This window comes from Acanthochromis polyacanthus, chromosome 17 (assembly GCF_021347895.1).
Source record: "Acanthochromis polyacanthus isolate Apoly-LR-REF ecotype Palm Island chromosome 17, KAUST_Apoly_ChrSc, whole genome shotgun sequence".
Lineage (NCBI taxonomy): Eukaryota > Metazoa > Chordata > Actinopteri > Pomacentridae > Acanthochromis > Acanthochromis polyacanthus.
The window spans coordinates 24060633-24080459 of NC_067129.1; the positions used below are offsets into that span (position 1 = coordinate 24060633).

The following is a 19827-nucleotide window of genomic DNA, read 5'->3' on the forward strand; positions in this document are numbered from 1 at the left end:
ATTTTTTGGTGAATGTTCTTAAGAAAGATTTTTAACATGTATTTTTTTTCCACCAAAAAAATGTTCAAAGTTTTCTCAAAAATGTTTAAAATGTGGACATCAGAAGTTTCACTGTGGAAATATTTTTTTTCTCCACATTTTTAAACTTTAAAAGGAGGTTAATTTTGACCGGTAGGACAACACGAGGGTTAAACACTATAAATGTCCATGCATCAATCCTTAGGACTGAGACGGTGTTGGATAAGAGCTAGAAATTATTAACTTTCATTTCCATAATTAAGATGGAGTCAAATGATAAACACCCTACCCACTCAGGCAGTGAGAACCTGCAGCCATAAAATCAACCCCACATCAGTAGATGGCCAAGTGCAACCTGCCAGCACCAGTACGGACAAAACCACTCCACTGACTATGACATTATTTTCCCTGATAACAACAATAATTAAATGGAATTTTCCATTCTGTCAAAATGTACAACATCCTGAGCCCGTATGTGAATCTCCGCAGGGATGTGATGCCTCTGATGGATACAGCTGAGCTCTGGGTCGAGCCGGCTGCTCTCCAACCAGGTCAGCCGGCTTCCACCACTGTGGGGTCTGATACAAACTGACACAGATGCCCCTGCCAGGCACAGCTGCACCAGTCACCTGATGTCTCGCTCTGGGTGCCGTCAGAGAGGAGGCAGCGTGGGTGATGAGGGCGGGGCTGCTGGAGCACAGAGATGGTGCACAGCGCTGTAACGGTGTCAGTGTGAGCGTCTGTGCTGCCAAAAGGATTAAAAGTGCAGCAAATTGACCACGGACACACATGAAAGCAAAAACCGACTATTGAATGTTTCCAGCAGAGGGACATGGGAGCCTGATTGCATTTTTTCAGTGATCTGAACCACCAGTTTCCAGCTTTCTTGCTTCTGATGGACGCCCAAAGTCTAAACTTGGAGTGGAAGAAATAGGACAATTTAGACCCAATATTTTATTCATTAGTTTTAGCAGTTCTTCTTCTTTTTTGCCTTTTTTTATAGCTATTTAGTAATTTACAGTTGTGCTCATGAGTTTACATACCCTGGCAGAATTTGTAAAATGTGCTCCATTCTTTAATGAAAACATGAATGATCAGAACACATACAACTGCATGACAATAAATGGCTTTGTCTGAACACCAGCCCTAAATGAAAGAAAAATGTTTCCATTAACAAACATGTTTGCTAAAAAAAACATAAAGGACAATATTTCACAAATTTGGCCAGGGTATGTAAACTTATGAGCACAACTGTATCTGTTACTTTTAACTACCCATTTTAAATATTTATTAATTACTTTCACAGTCTTAACTGCTCATTCATTACTTTTTCCTATTTCTCCACTTATTTAATATTTTTAGCCATTTCAGCTGTTTACATGCCACGTAAACTATGCTAATCATTTCACTTAACTACTTTATTTGTTCCATTATTACTTCAAGTTAATTTAACTGTTCTTTAACTACATTAGCTAAATAATTCAGTTTATTCGCTACTTTTAGCTAGCTGTTTATTTTGGATTGCTTTGACATAATTTAAATCTTTATTTACAACTACTAGCTATCTAAAATATTTCTACTCTTTATTCATTACTTTAAATTACCTAGTGATACATATTTCAGGACTGTAACCTCATTTAACAGTTTAAAACTTTAAGAAAAGCATTTGTTTTATCTATTTATTATTTCATGACTGTAACCGAATTTAACTGTTTATTACTTTTAGCTATTTATTTTCCATATTCTTTTTTACTATTTTATTCATTGCTTTTAGCTCTTTTTTCATTACTACTATCTAATTTAACTATTTTATGTATTACTTTTAGCTAACTATCTGCATATTTATTACTTTTATCTGATTTAAGGGTTTATTGATAAGCTAAGTATTTATTTCTCATTATGTTTATCTAATTATCATTAGCGATAATTATAAGTGGTAGCTACTTAGTTATGTATGCCTACTGTCTAGTTTGTAATCTACTTGTTAGTTTATTTTCCTCATTAACACAAAGAGGTGGATCTGTTTTTTTGTCTTTTTGTCTTTTTTAAACTAATTATGAAAAACACTAGTTATAAATAAAAGCTGAGTTTTGTTGAGTTGATTAGTTGAGCTAGCTGAGCAACCACCTTTCAATCATTATCTAAAATATAAATAATAAATATTAATTTTTGGTCTTAATCCCACATAAAGAAAACAAAAGGTTTATTTCCAGATCAATCTCTTTGTGCTGTTGTCCAACCATGCAAGAAGAAACAAAGGACAGACAGAGCAACTTCTGCACCAGATCAACGACAACAGATTACAATTTCCAACATGCTGAGGGCGTGGCCGGGAATATTTTCAAATCACAACCATAACTCTTGTGCCCACAGTACACGTGGATGAAAGCAACAACACCTTTCCCAAAAAGCACAATGAGTAATGAAGGAAATCACAACCTGAGAAAAATAGAGCTTTGAGAGAATTGCAATTCACCCTTAGTCATCATTTGTCCAAAACACGATAAAGACATAATCACAGCTCCGTTTAGTTCATCTCATTTTGACCCTTGCTTTACAGGCGCAGTGAGTCATGCTGTAAAGATAGGAGGCCTGTATTTATGGTTCACAATGTCAACAGCACTTTTTGTGATACAATTAATGACAAAGAAGAGGAAGTATGGTCGGATGCTCCACGGACACCTGAACGTTTATAACAGCTATCAGGAAGATTGTAAATAATAAAAGCAGCAGCTTGTGTAACAGGGTGGGTAAATGTGACAATGTTGTCAGGTTTTCTGTTAAATGTTTGACACCTGGACACAAAAACGACAGCACAAACATGACATCTACTGCAGCCGCTCCCAAAGGAAACTCAGTATACTCGTGAAGCCTTCCTTTTATAATCAGGACAAAATAGGATTGAAGGATCATTTTGGCTTTTTTTTCTAACAAAACACACAATAGAGGGACTGCACCCTATCTCACACTTGGAGTGAGCAGATTTTGCTGCTCTTCCTCTAAGCTGTTTAACTGGGATTATCCAGAGAGAGGAGGCATTACCCGAACAAAGCTGTGAAAATGCTAAAACACTGAAAACACTTGTCTCCTCTGTAAAGATGACACCAAACTCTTTGCTTGTGTTGTAGACAGGTGAGCCATTAGCTTCAGTCCATTAGCTAAGATGTGAAGCTGTGGTCACTGGTCTGCCCAGCTGCAATAATTCCTCTCAAGTTTTTGAACAGCCTTTTGACCAACACTATTTACTTCCCACTAGCCTGAATCCCTGTAGGGACCAGCTCTCAGGCTGACAGCTTGGTGGAGAGCCTCTTCTTTATTCAGAAAGGAGGTTAATGTAAAGGGGAAGCCGGGCCAGTCTTTTGTTCGAGAGGAGGAATTTGCTGCATTGCCGAGGTTGAAGTGGGAGCAGCAGAGCAAACCGGCTGTGATCTCGGTCCAGCTACAGGAAGTCTCAGGCTGTGAATCTGTGTGCGTTTGTGTATGTGGGTGTGTTCTGGCATTGGCCACAGTGCCGTGGTCAGTACCAGCCCTCATACAGACCACACCCACAGCCAGAGCTCTACAGCATGCCGGCCCACAGATAAGCAACCTGGCCTGGAAATATGACAGCAGCAGAGTTGGCAAATGCATGATTCATTCATCACAATCCAAAATAAAAGTGGATATTTGGCATCAGAATTAATTTAAAACATCCACAAAACATATCTCAGACAGACAGAAGTGATGTTGAATAGGGCAGCAACTAAAGACTATTTTTCACTGTTGCTACATTTTTTGAACATGAGCATATTCTCGATTAGGGCTGCACACTGACTCCGTGGTTAGCACTGTCGCCTTACAGCTAGAAGATCCCCGGTTCACGTCCCGGCATTCCTGGGATCTTTCTGCATGGAGTTTGCATGTTCTCCCTGTGCATGCGTGGGTTTTCTCCGGGCATCCAGCTTCCTCCCACAGTTCAAAAACATGCTGAGGTTAACTCGTCACTCTAAACTGTCTGTGGGTGTGAATGTTAGTCTGTATATGTAGCCCTGCGATAGACTAGTGGCCTGTCCAGGGTGTCGCGTCTCTTCACCCTAAATCAGCTGGGACAGATCCTAATGAGGATTAAGCGGTGTATAGATAATGGACGGATGGATGTTGTCGACAAATCAATCGGTCATATGGTCGAGAAAATGTCAGAAAAAGCTCGAAAATGTTGACCAGAGCTTCTCAAGCTCTGAGATGACATCATCAAATATCTTGCTTTGCCCTCAAACCAAACATATTTACTGTCATAGAGGGGAAAAGATAAATCTTCAGTTTTAGAAAGCTGATTTAGAGAATGAATATTCTGGTTTGATGGCAGGGTGTCCTAGTGATGACCAGAGATGTGCCCACAAATCAAACAAATGCAGTGAGACTCAACAACTTATTGTCCTTACTGAGAAGTGGTTCACTTACCTATAAGGCTGTAGCTAACAGGCGTGCTTTCACGCCTGTGGCTAACGCTAGCTAACTGGCTCAGTCTTTTCGATTACTGATAATCAGCATCAGAGCATTGGTCCACCCCAACATACAGCAAATGAATCCAATAAATCCTTATTGTCTATAAATGCAGCATTCAAGCTGCATGGAGTACTAGCTGTATTTCTCCATCTTGTTTGCTTTGTCTTTGGACAATATTGACATTTTTAAAAATGCTTTACATGAACAAACTAGGGCTGAGCAATTAATTGATTTTAAATGAAAATCATGATTTACAGTGCCACAATTGGGATAATAAAGACTGCAATTTAGACACCCAGGTTTGAACTGTCATGTCAATAGTTTTACAAATGTTTGCTGCCCTCCATGTGCGAGTTGTGTTTTTGATGGTTTATCATGTGCTTGTGTTCAGTCGAATGTTTTACATATTTTACACAGCTAAACTAAAGCTTGACTTAATTATATCCTGAATCAAATCGCAATATCCGTCTTTCCTGAATTGTTCGGCCCAAGAACAAAGTTATTTTTATATCACCTGTACTATCAGCCACTTTCATATTGTTTTGTTCCTGGGTGGTTATGGAAGACTACAGATTGCACATACAAGTTCAAATAAATGAATGCTTGCATTTACCCAGACAGCCTAGATAAGAGTAATGTTAAAAGATTAAATTCTTGGAATTCAAAAGATAAATAATGTTAAAACAGATCATAAAGTCTTTACAGGTTACAGTAATGGGTGTACAAAGACCTTTGCAGTACTCCCAGATACATGTCTTCATGCCCACATAGTCACATTCATGGCCTGGAACCCTGCAGGGGGCTGTTATATAACGTTCACAATGCGAGGGACATTATTGTTCCGCGCCACGTTTATCAATCATTCACATATCATCATGTAAAGCGCTTTGGATAAAAGCGCTATATAAATACAACCATTTACCATTTATTTACCATTCACCCGCTCACGTGGATCTGTTGTAAATGGACCAGCAAAACAACTCACTAGAGAAGGGAAAAGAGATAAAAATAAAGATGCCGAAGCGCTGAAGGCAGACAAGCTTTAAGTGGTGAGCCCGATCAATAGCACAAGGCAGCAGCCATGAGCAGAGAGGGCTCAGAAATTAGATTTGTCTCACATTGACTCAGGAGTTCTCCCATACAAAAGGGGGATTGTGTTATAAGGCCTCCTCTTATTCTCAGGACTGAGACTGGTAGGTGGTTAAAAAAAAATCAGAAGATGTAATGCAGCCATAGTTTAGCCAGTAAAGCCTTCCCCTCTTCATCCTTCCTGTCCCAAGTACCTGTGACACACAAAACAATTTAGCCTGTCATAATGCATTTTCATCCTCATTACTGAGACTGCTGTCCAGTGATCACAAAAAGTGTGCAGAGGGAGGGAGGACGGAGGAGGGCTGGCAGCCAAAGAGTAAAACAGAAGGAGAGCGAGAGAAACACAAAGCACATCCTGAAGCGGACTAAATAAAAGCTTATCAAAGCACATTCAGGTTTCAGTATGCTTTATTTATACAAAAGCAGCAGAACAGTAGCAAAACTGTACGAGCACAGCTTCAAAGAAATTAAAAAAACAAACAAACACCCCATCACTAAAATTTCTTCTCACTTCACCCACAAAGCAAAGAGCCAAAACAGTGTTTGGATACGTCATAAAATTTCACTTGCAGCCACACCTTAAAAAATGTGTGAAGTTCATCCTTCATACACACATCCAGTTGAGACAGCTAATTCCACTAAGCCCTATCACTCATTATCCAGCTCAACTGCCATTTCATGACGTAAAAATAGTCTCTTTCAAGTTTAGGTGGCTGCTGTCGTTCAGGCAGTGGGATCAAAGGTGACAGCCGGCTGTATAATAGGATTGCAGCAGAGTAGAAGGGATGGTTGGGCGATTATCTCTTGTTCACAGTAAAACATGCCACTAAAAGGTCTAAAGGTTGAACCGGCTGGTTTTATAGTGCTTCCTTTAGGACAGTCTAATCAAGACAAGGAGATAAGAGAAATAATTACACCCTTTGTTAGTAACTACATTCACTAAAAGACTGGGGAGTTCCCAGTAATGAATGGCCATGGGGCAATTTAAGGAGCCGCATAGTTTTAAAATATCACAGTGAGCAGAGATAACTTTCAATTCAAACGTACTACAGTGCTGGGTGATGAGTAAATGAAAGAAAACATTGCATTGCATGACATCTAATGTTTGGTATGTGAATCTGGCTCAAATGAAAAGGCTTTTATAACCCTGACATGCTAAAGACAGAGCAGGCAGCCGGGTGTTGTGTAACAAGACTGGTGCAACCTGTGTGGTTGGATTTTATTTTCCCAAACAAAGTGACCAAAACCCCATTTCAACGCAAATGATGAACTTCATTCCAAACAAGAGAAAACAGTGCAAAGATGGAGCTTCCGTCAGCATTGCTTCGATAGTAGAAAGCTACAAACTGCAGCCTTTATTCATATGTTCACATGGGTATCATATGATCAAAAAAATGTTCTCCGGTCTCTTTGTTTGTAGTTGAAACATGCTGAGGGGCTTTTTCTAGTGAACCAGCATGAACCACCTTCCTCCTGCATCTCGTGATGGGCTGTTTGTGCACCTGATTTAACCCATCGTTACGACAACTCGGCTCTCACCACTGCCCTGATATCAGCCAGGAGCCACATCATTATGTACGCTAGATTTACGAAGGTTTGTGCCCAGAGAAGACAACAAAAGCCCAGAGAGGACAACAAACGCAGGCAGAGGAGAGTCTCATGGAGACGGTGTTGATCCGACGCAGTCCAAAACCAAAACCGTTCAAAGTGGGCCAGCCTGATCCGTCTGTTCAATGTGTGAGCTCTGAGCAGCCATAAAATGCTTCCAATATAGACAAACGAAGTTACGAAGTTGGCTTATGAAGCAAAAACAATCCAGTTTGCATCTTGTCAACCCCCTGTGAACTTCAGTGTTTTTGTTACAGATACATAAAACTCCTTTTCATCTCAGTGCATTCTTTCTCATTAGCCTCTCTCTGCTACAAATATACGTTCAGTTACAAGTGCCGACCTGCTGCTGCAACCACACGAAAACATTCACGCCATTTTCCTCCCTTTTACATCAGGTCTCCTCATGCAAATGCATACACAGTCTCACACTTTCTACAGCAAGTCTTCAACAAGACAGGACAGGACAGGATAGGAAGCGCTCCACCTATCATAGCAGGAGGCCCGCGGAGGGAATGTCAATGCCAGTCAAGCTTACACCTCGAAAACTGATAAGCAGAGAGAGGACAGCGCAGTGGTGGTGCAGGGAGAACAGCTCACAGGGCTCACTGAGCTGTCTAGGTCAATCACACCGTTAACTAGACAAGACACAGGTGATCCACAATAACAAGCAGTTAAATCACTCCAGATAAGATCATTCAATAATTTAAGCACAACTGTGAGTAGAAATGAAACTTATAAATGTTTTTGTTTTGCTTTAATTGCTATTAATCGCATTGTTCTGCAGAAAATTAAAAAAAGAATTCAAAAGTAGTGTATTCTGCACTTATTTTAAAAGTACTGCTCTATGAACAACAATGCAATCACATCTGGTTTGCAAACACTTTAAACAAAAAAAGTGCTTTTTCACAGCAGTATTCTCTGCATATGCTAGCAGTGAAAAGATTTCTTGTAAATCTCAACCTAAACATGAATGTAATCAAATCAAACCAGTTTGCTGCTGTCACATTTTTACTGCAGTGTAGCCATAAATCCTAAAGATTAAAAAACCTGAGATTAACATTTTTAACACTTTTCAAGTGCCGAAAAAAAAAAAAAAAAATCAACCTACGATGGATAAGCTACTTCTATTAATTCTGTTTTTAATTAGTTTCCATGTATACACAGCCTGCAGTTCAGTCTAACTCAGCAGAAGTCCCTAAATTTTTGCTACAACTATCTTCTTGGATACAAGGAGCATGGAATTTTTCCTTTTTTTTTTTTTTACAGAATTGTTATTACTCTGTCAAGGAACACAACGGACTTATGTGACGATCGGCGTACATGTGTCAGTCTGATTGTTAGCAACACTACTCAAAAATGGACTAACGGGTTTGGAGGAAATATTCAGTGAAGGTCAGAAATGACTGAAGAACCAGGTGATTAGATTTTGGCAGTGATGCAGCTAATAGTCTTGATCCACGGATTTGTTAAAGATTTCTGTGCCACTGAACTAGTGGCACGGCATCACTGTAACCATGACAACAAGTGAACACTACATCAGCTGCCTGCTGATGACCACATGATTGCGATCCTACTACAAATTGACTGCTGCAGACTTATTTGTCTGAAATGATACAAGGAACAATTGATTTAATGGTGGGGGTGTTTCCAGTCCCATCAATTGTCGTCGCCCGCTACACATTTAGGTGTAACCCACACCCTGTGCTCAGCGGAACGTCATTTTGTTTGTGGGTACATCTATATTAAATGGCCACATTCTATATTATTGTAATTGGCGATTGTCAACTAATAAACAAATGCTGCATTTCTGACTATGCCATATGGGGCTATGAAGCCTTGGAGGAGTGCTGTGCTCCAAGTGGTTTTCTAGTTTGTCATTGCAAATGGTATATTTTGTCAAACTTTCACTGACACATGTAGAATAAAGTGATTTTGATGACATATCTCTGTTTTAAGCTTAGATGCAGTTGTGTAACATCACAGAAACTGAAAGATACACAATTTCCAGCTGCCAGCATGTTTTAGGGTTCAGATGGTTAATGGCGTATTTTTTCCGACAGTCGGAACTTCATTTTGAATGTATCCACTGTAATCACGGTTTTTATCAGGGTACATGGGCACATAATACTTTTAATGTTAACACAACAACATAAAGCACGTAAACAAGTCAAATAAAAATGAAAAAGATAAAAGAGTGATCTCACCTTAATGCATGTTAAATAAATTGAGTGAAGTTAGCTTTGACTTGTGACACATCAATGTGATGCAATAAATAAACAAATGCTAAAGAAGTTCCTGAACCGAAATAACACTAAGGAAATGTCACAAAATGTTTGCAATGTAAAAGTTACACACAGGGCACACAGGGTCGTCCAACTGAGGCCCAGACCGGGGAGTGTTTTTGACCACAAGGTCCTCTCACAATTGCAGGGTCTGGCGGCCTAAGCAGGAATAGTGGTTGTACTACAGTATTGCAGTAAAAATGTACTGCAGAAATATAGGTCTGGCAGAACCTTTAAAAAAACAAAACAAAAAAAGAGTACTATTATGCTGGCTATTTCTGTTATGCATAATCTTCTCAGGCGCATATTCCTTGCACGCACTTCAAAAAAGTCTGTCGATATGGAAAAAGTAAGAGCAGTTTGAAAACTAATTTCAAGTTAGACGGAGTTCAGTAGAGGTAGTACACTTGGGACCACTACAAAGATGAAACAGACTGATTTCTTATCTGCTTCAGAAGAACTGATCTAGGAGGAAATGCTGTTCTTTATTGTTTTGGTGCAAATGGTGCTTCTCTTGGGGATTGAATCAATTGAAACTTGAAGGATTATTTGTAAGGTACACTGAATACAGAAAGTTTTCAGACACTTAACTTTTCCACTTAATATGCTTCACAATCATCGACACATACAACACTCTACAGTGGCAAAGCAAAGAGATTTTTATATATATATATAATGTTTTGTTAATCTTTTAAATACAAAAGACTGAAATATTCAATTTACTAAAGTATTCAGGCCTTTTCTTTTGAGATTGTCAGTTGAGCTCTGGAGGATCCTATTTCTATCAATGGTCCATGAGATGCTTCTGCAACTTCACTTGAGTCCATCTGTGCCTCAATGGCATTCAGTTGACATGATTATAAAACACACACGCCTATTTCTACAAGTTTGTCCATACATTTCTGAGACAGGATTGTGTCAAGGCAAGGATCTTTGGAATTACACAAGAACATTTCTGCAGCACTGAAACCACCAAAGAGGTCGTCAGCCTCCATAATTTTCAAACAGAAGATTTGAATGACCAAAAGCATTGTTTTTTTGGATCTAGCTGCCAAGAAAGACGGAGTACTTGGACGTAGAGTCTCAGTCATGTAACCATGAATCCAATGGTCACTGTGATTGAGATCCTTTGTTGATATGAAGAATCTTCCTAAAGGACAACCGTCACCGCACCAGTACTAACGGTGTGTGGAGAAAACCAGGTGCTGAACATCACCTCAGTAATACAATCTCTAGTGCTGTGGCAGCAGCATCATTCTGTGAAGATGTAACACCCCTAAAATGTTAAATGATTTCAGGCCTGTATCTTTGCGAGTCTTTAGTTATGAAGTCATTTGAGAAGCATGTCAAGAATGAGGTCTTAATGCATGTCAAGTAACAACTAGATCCTTTATGTTTTCCTGACAGGCCTGGTGGAAGTGTGGAGGATGCTGTCCTCATGACTCATATCAGAACTTTATTTATTGATTTCTCTTTGGCATTTAATAGTATCCAGCCATTCCTTCTCGCAGAGAAGCTCATTTGCCATTTTAAACTAGATCCTAATCTCATTTGTGGCATAATGGACTTTAAACTGATAGATCGCAATGTGTGAGAGTTAATGGTGTTCTGTCAGGCAAGCTCTACTCATCCACTGGTTCGACTCAAAGATACTGTCTCTTTCTGCTTCTGTACATCGAACACACTATATGTGTAACGTGAACTCTTCCTGCAGAACAAATTTCCCTATAAAGACAATTTTGAATCTCATTCTCCTGCAACAGAGACTGAGATACAAGCCCTGATAGAGGGAAAGATGGATGGAGTAAAACATAATGCAATATTGAGAGAAAACCCTCTCTAGAATTTTCTGGATCTTAGTCTGAAGGGAAGGTTTACATTTCAAAACAACAACCCGACACAAACCACCAAGAAAACTTGGGAGGAACCTCTGAAAATCCTGGGAGTGGCAGAGCCACAATGAAGCATCTCTAGAGGAACCTAGAAACGGCTGTGCAATGATGCTCTTCATACATTCTGGTTAAGGAATGGAAGAAAATTCTGAAAGAAAGGTGTGCCAAGCTTGCAGGACCTTACAAGATCTAACCATGTACTAATTCCCATATCTGTGTTTCATGCAGCACAGGATCAGCAAAGTCTGCATTTTACTCAAACGTGCCGACATTATTCCCTGATATGATATTATTAGGCTGTCACATAAAAACTGTTGAGCTTGCTGACAGACAGCAAAATATCCCTGACTGGATGCTGCCATGTCATCCATCTCATCATCCTTCAGAAATTTAGATTTTCTGATATATTCAAGTTTATGCTTTCTCTGAATGTGCTTCTATCATGTAAACATTGTCTAAAAGATATCAAAGAAAGGTAAAGAGAAAACAGATCACCTTAAAAAAACAGAAAGATCACAACACCAACTTGCACATGCTATTACCATCACAGGACCTCTTTGATTGGTGAAAGTAGCAGATAATCTGCGGCAGAATTTTCACGTTGCGAATTACAGACAGAGCAGATTTGCATGGATTTAGATCACAGATAACCTCCACACTTATTACAAATTACTAGAGGTGAGGTGCCCTCATAATACTAGCCCCGCACCAACAGGGTTCAAGAGGAGCTTAGAATATAACAAAATGTGGAGATCCTGAAGGGAAAAGTCTGAAAACTTTCCATATGCACCGTGTATGCCTTTGTCAGCTCACAGCTCAAGTTGAAAGCGTGCAGTCAGTGGAAAAGCTTTCTGCATGAGTAAGACAAAAGCTTGTGAGCCGAAGAAGCTGTGAAGTAACTCGATGAGCTCAGGAGAAAATTGACACGGGAAATACTGTGGAGGTGAAGACAGCAGAGCAGTAATTTTTCATACAGCTGATGACAAGTGACACAATGCTAAAAAATATTAGACTATTTATAGTCAAATGATACAGGGGACTTGGGAAAAGGCTTGAGCAGCCATCTAACTACATTACTCACACATCAGCATTGCTAAGATTTGAAGAACAAGAAATAAATATACAAAGAAGAATCAGGACAAAGAATAAAAGAGAGAGAGGAATCTAAAGTGAGGCAGAGGGTACGAGACAAAGGGAGTAAAGCTGTCTGACCTGACCCACTTCAAATCCTTTCTGGAGTGAAATCTATTCACTGTTAAACAACAGGACAGACTGTCCAGACAAAGCGTACAGGAGGTGGCTGAGAAAGCTTCAGATGTGCAGACAGACTGACACTGACAGGCCTTTGCTGTGCCACCTCAGCTTTAGAAGCATGACTGAGCACCTTTTACCACTTTTAGAATCAGCATCAAGTCGAAGCAGGTCAGCCAAGGTCTGAAATCAACCTTCTGTCTCACCTGCCAAGAGCTTTAAGACTGATTTCACGATTTACTCACGCAAATAAAAGATGCTCAGGCTAGTTAAAGAAGCAATGGACAAAAAGTCTGCAGAAACGTAGAGACAACTGTTTTGTACAGAGCTGCAGAACAGCCCACTGGAATAAAGTGTTGGTTTGTACTGACACAGCATTAAAACAGGCAAGGACCAGAAGCATAAAGAATGTAACCAATGTAATGAAATGTATATCAGTGAGGACACTCCAGAAACTGAATTTCACATATCTGCCTGTCCCTTACACTCCTCTTAGTCTCAGTATTTTGATCCAACATTGTTTTTCTTTATTGCTGAGCTCAATAATTTCATACAGATTATCTTCTTTAGGCCTACTTCATGCACAATCTCTTCCCAATCTCCTTGCTGACACAGACGGTCCACAAATCTGTTTAGACACAAATTATATTTTCTAAAATTATCCGATCCAAAATTGCAACAGCCAAAGCTTTGAATTTTGACATATGCCTCTATTGTTCAGAGCTTCAAAAGCACCTCAGATATGTCAGTTACAAATGGACTTAAAATAAATAGATGTATTTCTCATGCAGACGGTGACGCTCTTTCTGACTCTTGACTCCGAGAACAAAGAATTCTCCCACGTAACAAAAAGGGGCACATTTTAAATACACATCAGTGTAAAACACTGCATCCTATTGTGAAGAGATATGTTATATAAAAACCGTATTCCGACCCCACCCTGTCTCTCCTCCCCCCGAGCAACTGTAGCACCCTTACTAATCTCCTCTACAGTAAACTATAAGAGACCAGCTGATAGGGCTGCAACTAACCATTACGTTCATTGTCAATTAACCTGTCGAGGGCTTTCTCAACTAATCGGTTAGTCGTCTGGGTGTTTAAAATGATGCTGAAGTTAATGTACTTAAATGTTCTATTTTGCCCACATCCCAATGATATTCAGTTTATTGCCATAAGCCATGTTTTCATATAACTGCCAAGCAAAACTGCAGTGAAATTTTAAAATGTCGCAATTTTAAAAAAAAAACAACAAAAAAAATGTGAATTTGGCTTTTTTCCAAAGAACTGCTCTGGTGCAAATAAACTAAACTGCATAGTATTGACATAAAGTGGCGATATAGGCCACGTTACATTAAGTCAGAGAAAAAAAATGTTGCTTGCCAACCAGGAAGAAATAAATTTTGTCCATTTATGTGAGAAAATTTGTGAAACATTTTCAGGAATGGCTGTCAATCAGGAAAACTGTATTTGCTCTTTTATGTCTGCTGGAAGTGGAGAAAGCTGATACGTTACGAGCGTTAAGTATTCACTACATTTTTTTTTTCCAAAAAGTCAAAAACTTCTGATTGCACCTTAGAACATGATAAGGAAACATGGCTATAGAAGAGTGAATATTTAATTTTAAGAAAAGGGAAATAAGTTGCATTGGCTTTGTTTTCTTAAAGAAACTAGTCAATTGATTATTATTTGTTGATGTTAAATCACATAACAGTTGAACAGTAATCAATCAACTGATTATTCCTTGTAGCTCTGCCTGCATATAATGCAAAAACTTAAAAATGTAACTGGCTATCGTAGATTCAAAAGGTATAGACACAGCCTTAAAGGACACTCCTCATAGCAAATAGGAATAAAACTGTAAATACATTTCCATATGTGACAACTCGGTCACTCGGTTTATTTCTGCATCAAATTTAGCGAATAAAAATTAAGTCGCTTCAATATGAAAACTTATCACAGGATTATTATGATGAGTCGCTGCCAAATGTGGGTGAAAGAAAATAACTGAATATTAGAGCTAAATCTTATGCATGATCTGCAGCAGAGTTCAACCTCCCATAACTGTGTTTTTATCAGCGCTTCACAATGTGCAAGGCAAGCAGATAAAACACAGACATATGGGCTATGTGGGTGAGAGTTCTAAGAAAAAATGCCTATTCAATCAGTGACTAGCTGTCCTCTTCTTCTGCTGCTGCAGATATGAGCTCATCTAATACGGCAGAACACATTTGTTTTTTGCTGCTTCTGTTTGATTATGCCCCTCCTCACCGCTGAGCTCAGATGCTGCAGTGCTCGACAGTAATGAGAACGTGCATACACACTGTGTGGCTCTCATTGACACGCTTTTGGACCGCACCGAGGCCACTTGTAACACTTCGCAACTTCAAAGAACACGTTGTGGGCACCGTGCACAGGTTTCTTCTTCCAGCGAAATAAAACCTTGATGCGTTGGTCTTAAAGGGTTTCGCTGGAGTTAATGAGAAGCTGTGTTTCTGCTGCTTGGATGCGGCCCTGGCGTCTCCATTCCTGCACAGAGCCCATGGTGACCACACGTCTTCCTCCAGCTCACTGCTCCCCCACTGCCTACTCTATAGTCTCGCAGACAACAAAACAATACCGCTGCCAGAACTCTCCACTCCACTTTCTCAGAGTTTTGTTTACACAGAAAACAGAAGCCTATAATGTTCCAATGCGTTTCCTCATTCTTTCAATCAGGTCTACTGTGTGGGAGAATATTGCTGGTGGAAAAGAATGACTAAAAGAGCTTTATTTTCCCAAGCAAAACAATAAAAAAACAGAAGGGAAGTCAAGAACAATTGCCTGGTGATGCATCGACACTTGGATTCCCAACTAGCAGCATGTCAGGTTTGGCACAACAACAGCAAGAACCCAGTTTACATAGCAGGGAGGGTACAATGCTGGCTTTGTCCCGCAACTCACAGAGACATCTCTCTAAGGTCTTGTACAAATGATGAAATCCAACATGGAGCGAGAGACGGAAACTATTCCCTCTGCACAACCAATTACTTGTCACTTGTTAGCTGAATCTGAATAAGTTTTGTCTCCGTGTATTGTAACCCATAATAAAAAACCTGTAATGCAGTCAGCTCTTTAACACTAACTGATGTCCATATCTAAAACACCATATAGATTTGAAATGTTGTGACCTTGTTTTGGTCTTGCAGAAGTCACAAACACGGGCTCAAACCAGCTGCTGCAGTTAACTATTGACAGGAGGAGACATGTGACCAGAGTATGAATGGAGGGAGGCTATCTGTTGCACAATTCTCCCTCACTGCATGCTGCTGGGTGTGTGTGTGTGGTCAAGGTGTGGGGGGGGGGGGGGAAATGCCTGCATGTCATAAAACTAACTAACCTAACTTAAAATAACCACACAAAAAAAAAATAGCCTACATATCTGCTTGCAATCATTCCTTTTACAGAGTGCTGCCACAATGGCTGGACAGAGAAGAGTGAGGAAAAAGGAAAGAAAACATTTTAAAGCACTAAGGGACATTTAACTTTAATTTGGCTTTATTGAAGGACTTATCTGGAATCCCTCTCTAGACATTATTTAAACTCCTAAAAATTAATCTCTGTGTATTAAAATTACACATTAAGAAGTTTTATCCCTTAAAACGGCTTAGATGTAACTACTCCCGCTCCACCACTCGTTGCTGCTTGAGCACACCAGCTCACCTACGCTTCTGCTCAAACACTGTAAAGCTACTCTGGTGACGGGTTTAGTTCAGGCAACTGGACTTATTCTTGTGAATTATTATTATTATTAACAATAATGACATAGAAAGCTCCACCCGACAAGTTGACATGACTGATTGCACACGTTTGTTACTTTACGGTGGAGTTGTATGACAATTGGCATTAGTTTGTCTGTTTGCAACATCACTCAAAAACGGATTTGGATGAAATTTCAGGGAAGGCTAGAAATGACACAAGCACCAATCGATTAGATTTTGGCAGTGATGTGGCTTATAGTCTGGATTAACGGATTTATTAATGATTTCTGTAGCACTGCGAGAGCAGCACGACGTCACTGTAACTATGACAACAAGTGAAAGCTTCGTCAGCTGCCTGCTGACGATCACATGATTGCGATTCTACTACAAATCGACTGCTGCAGATCACAAATTGTTTTAAAGATTTCATCCATCAGATATACAACAACTGAGCAGCCTCAGTGGAGTACTGCCTCTGAAAGTCTGAATCAGTGTATTTACAACTGTTATCAGTACACTGCAGTTTCTCAATGGAAAGCTCAGCCATGGCTATTATTGATCATTTAGGTTACATAAGAAACCCCATATGGACATGTTAACAAGTAACAAACTTGATTTTCATTGCAGGGAATCTTGAAATTCATGTTCTGTTTAACTGGTTGAGTATTTACACTACCGTTCAAAAGTTTGGGGTCACTTAGAAATGTCCTTGTTTTTGAAAGAAAAGCATTTTTTTTCAGTGAAGATAACATTAATCAGAAATACAGTCTGGACATTGTTAACGTGGTAAATGACTGTTGCGGCTGATTTTTAATGGAATATCTACATGGGGTACAGAGGAACATTTCCAGCAACCATCACTCCTGTGTTCTAATGCTACATTGTGTTAGCTAATGGTGTTGAAAGGCTAATTGATGATTAGAAAACCTTTGTGCAATTATGTTAGCACATGAATAAAAGTGTGAGTTTTCATGGAAAACGTGAAATTGTCTGGCTGACCATAAACTTCTGATTGGCAGTGCATGTAGATTTGCCTCATACCATGCAGGCCTACTTCTACATCACCGCTATCATCAAAGTTCCTGAAACGGATGTTGTTACAGCAGCCCTGCCAAGGTTTGCCAAACCGCATTATTGCAAACCGTGACAGCTGGTGTAACAGCCACGGTGTTGTGCGGCACACTGCTGGACCGGTGGGTGAAAAAGGATAAATGATGCTGGGTGAAGAACTAATCAACAACAACAGGCCACATGCTTGCGTATCTTGCTTGACAATGGGATATCACAGGTCATCATGTGTAATGTCACATGATACTGCAAGGATGATCTGTTGTTGAGAGCTGTAGGTTGAAGTGGAAGGCAGCTGCTTCATTAACAGCGTATGGTAAGATGAACATTGTGCATCTCTTCTGTCAAGCACTCTGAACTTGTTAAAAAAAAAGCATTTTGCTTAATCGTGATTTCATGATCTAACATAGAGTGTTACATAAAAGCATGAGAATTTATGAATAATGGCTTTCTACATTAAGCGTTGAGAATACACATCTTGGCATATTTAGGTGACATCCTACAGTAAAACACCTATAATATTCCAACATAACAGAGTTAACAACAACAACACATTAGCTGTCTAAAAGGCGTAGGCGTTCTGCTGCACAGTGCTGGAGTCTGTGGGCCGAAGAGACTCAGGCTTAATTACTGGCTGACAAGATAAGCAAGGTGCAGTGCGTTTGGCCTATGGTGAGGCTGGAGTTAGTGGGGCAGGGCCACTAAAACCTGCCCCGAGGAGGTGTCTGCCCTCCAGCTGATTCCTCCAACTGTCTGCCAGAATGTGTGTCACGCAACTGAACTTAAAATTATTTTTGCCTCACACATTCACTCTAATAATTATTTAATTTTCTAGTCATAGTCAAAAGTTCACTGGTTCAGCATGACAAATTCAGCTCAAGCATAATCACCACTGGCACTAATTACTTTCACGCTGATGATGGGAGTGGGATTTAAATAATAGTAAGACTAGTCTTTTACTGCCATAGTGGAAGCGATTTAAGCTCCCTGTGATACAGATAAAAAAGAAACCTCAAATGCGATATCAGTAATGCCCATTTCTGTAAAACGTCTTCATGGAAAAATAAATCAATGGACAAATTGAGATTTGTATCTTTTTCATAAACCCAGATCTAAATCTTTTTTTCCAAGGAAAACATTGTTGGGAATTGACTTTTATAAAATAAAATAAAAAAACATTCATGGTTATATAAGGTAGAAATTTGGGTCACTTTTTTAAAATCAGGATCTTTTTTTATTGTTGTTAATCCTGTTGATGGAGCTACAGTAGAGGCTGAAACCTGCGATGAGGAGAGATGCTTTTACACTCTTTATTCACACCAGTTACTTTCCCACGCCATGGTTAGGTTGCAGGTATCTCCCTTACTTTAAATGCCATTAGGTAAGCAGACCTCTGACCTCAGGAGAAGATCAACCAAGAGAAAGTGAAATGTCCAACCTGGATTAATAATTTAGAATATTATAGATCAGGGGTGTGGTAGGATATGCAGAGGGATGCTGGTACAGGAGCATCAGTATTGACTGGTTTAATGGATGCTGGTGTGTGACATCAAGTACTTTGTGTGGAAGTCCAACAGGAATGTCTCTGTGATACCATGGCTACACGAGCTAGTCAGCTTTAGCGCTTGTCTCTACTGTTAGTTTTACATTAATATTAGCAAAAATATAATGAAACTGTGAGCAGCAATGGGGCATTTATTGTCTTAAATGAGCAGGATAACCTCGGTAACATCATACCTGACTTGTTAATTCCAACAAACAAAGCCACAGCGGCTGTTTCTCTCTCACTGATGATCCCTGACTCGCTGTGAGGCTAAAGGTTTCTAGCTCCAACTGTAAAGCTAATGTTAGCTAGCGGTGGACGTTAGTTAGCTAGTTTGTTCCAACACAGCTAGCTTTTCCTCTCGCCGACTTATTTCACAGCACTAATTGATGAGGTTTTAATTAAATGGCCCACCTCTATTTTGTCGACATTCCTGGCACAGCCGACAACCCTCATGCCTTGCTGGACCAGTGCCCGGGCTACAGCCGCTCCAATTCCCACCGAGGCTCCGGTCACCAGGGCCACTCTGCCTTTCCACCGCTCCATCTCCACCGCACTGTTTACAGGAAACAACAGCTCCCGTGCTGAACCTCTGTCTGCTCAGTTGAAGCTCTCCCTCAGTCGCAGCTTTTCTGAACGACCTGTTTCAAAATGTGGGATGCAGCAGCTCCTGTCCAGTGTGCGAGTCTGATCAGCATCCAGGACAGCAGCAGCCAGTGCGCGTAAACCCGGATCCATGCGCTCCTCTGGTCGAAATATGAAGAGTCCTGGAGAGAGTAAATGTTTGGTTCACATCACCTCCCACTTTCTTTTTGAGCCCTGGGTCCTGGAGGGCTTTAACTGTGGTT

The 19827-nt window shown here is 40.0% G+C and overlaps 1 protein-coding gene across 1 annotated transcript in view; it reads right to left on the minus strand.

Annotated features, from left to right (window-relative positions):
• Nucleotides 1–19767, minus strand: part of dhrs11a (dehydrogenase/reductase 11a) — a 29696-nt gene extending 9929 nt beyond the window's left edge. The window contains exon 1 of the mRNA XM_022207096.2: nucleotides 19394–19767. Coding sequence (XP_022062788.1) covers nucleotides 19394–19525 — 132 coding nt within the window. The 5' untranslated portion in view covers nucleotides 19526–19767. The remainder of the gene's footprint in view (nucleotides 1–19393) is intronic.
• Between the last annotated feature and the right edge of the window lie 60 nt (nucleotides 19768–19827).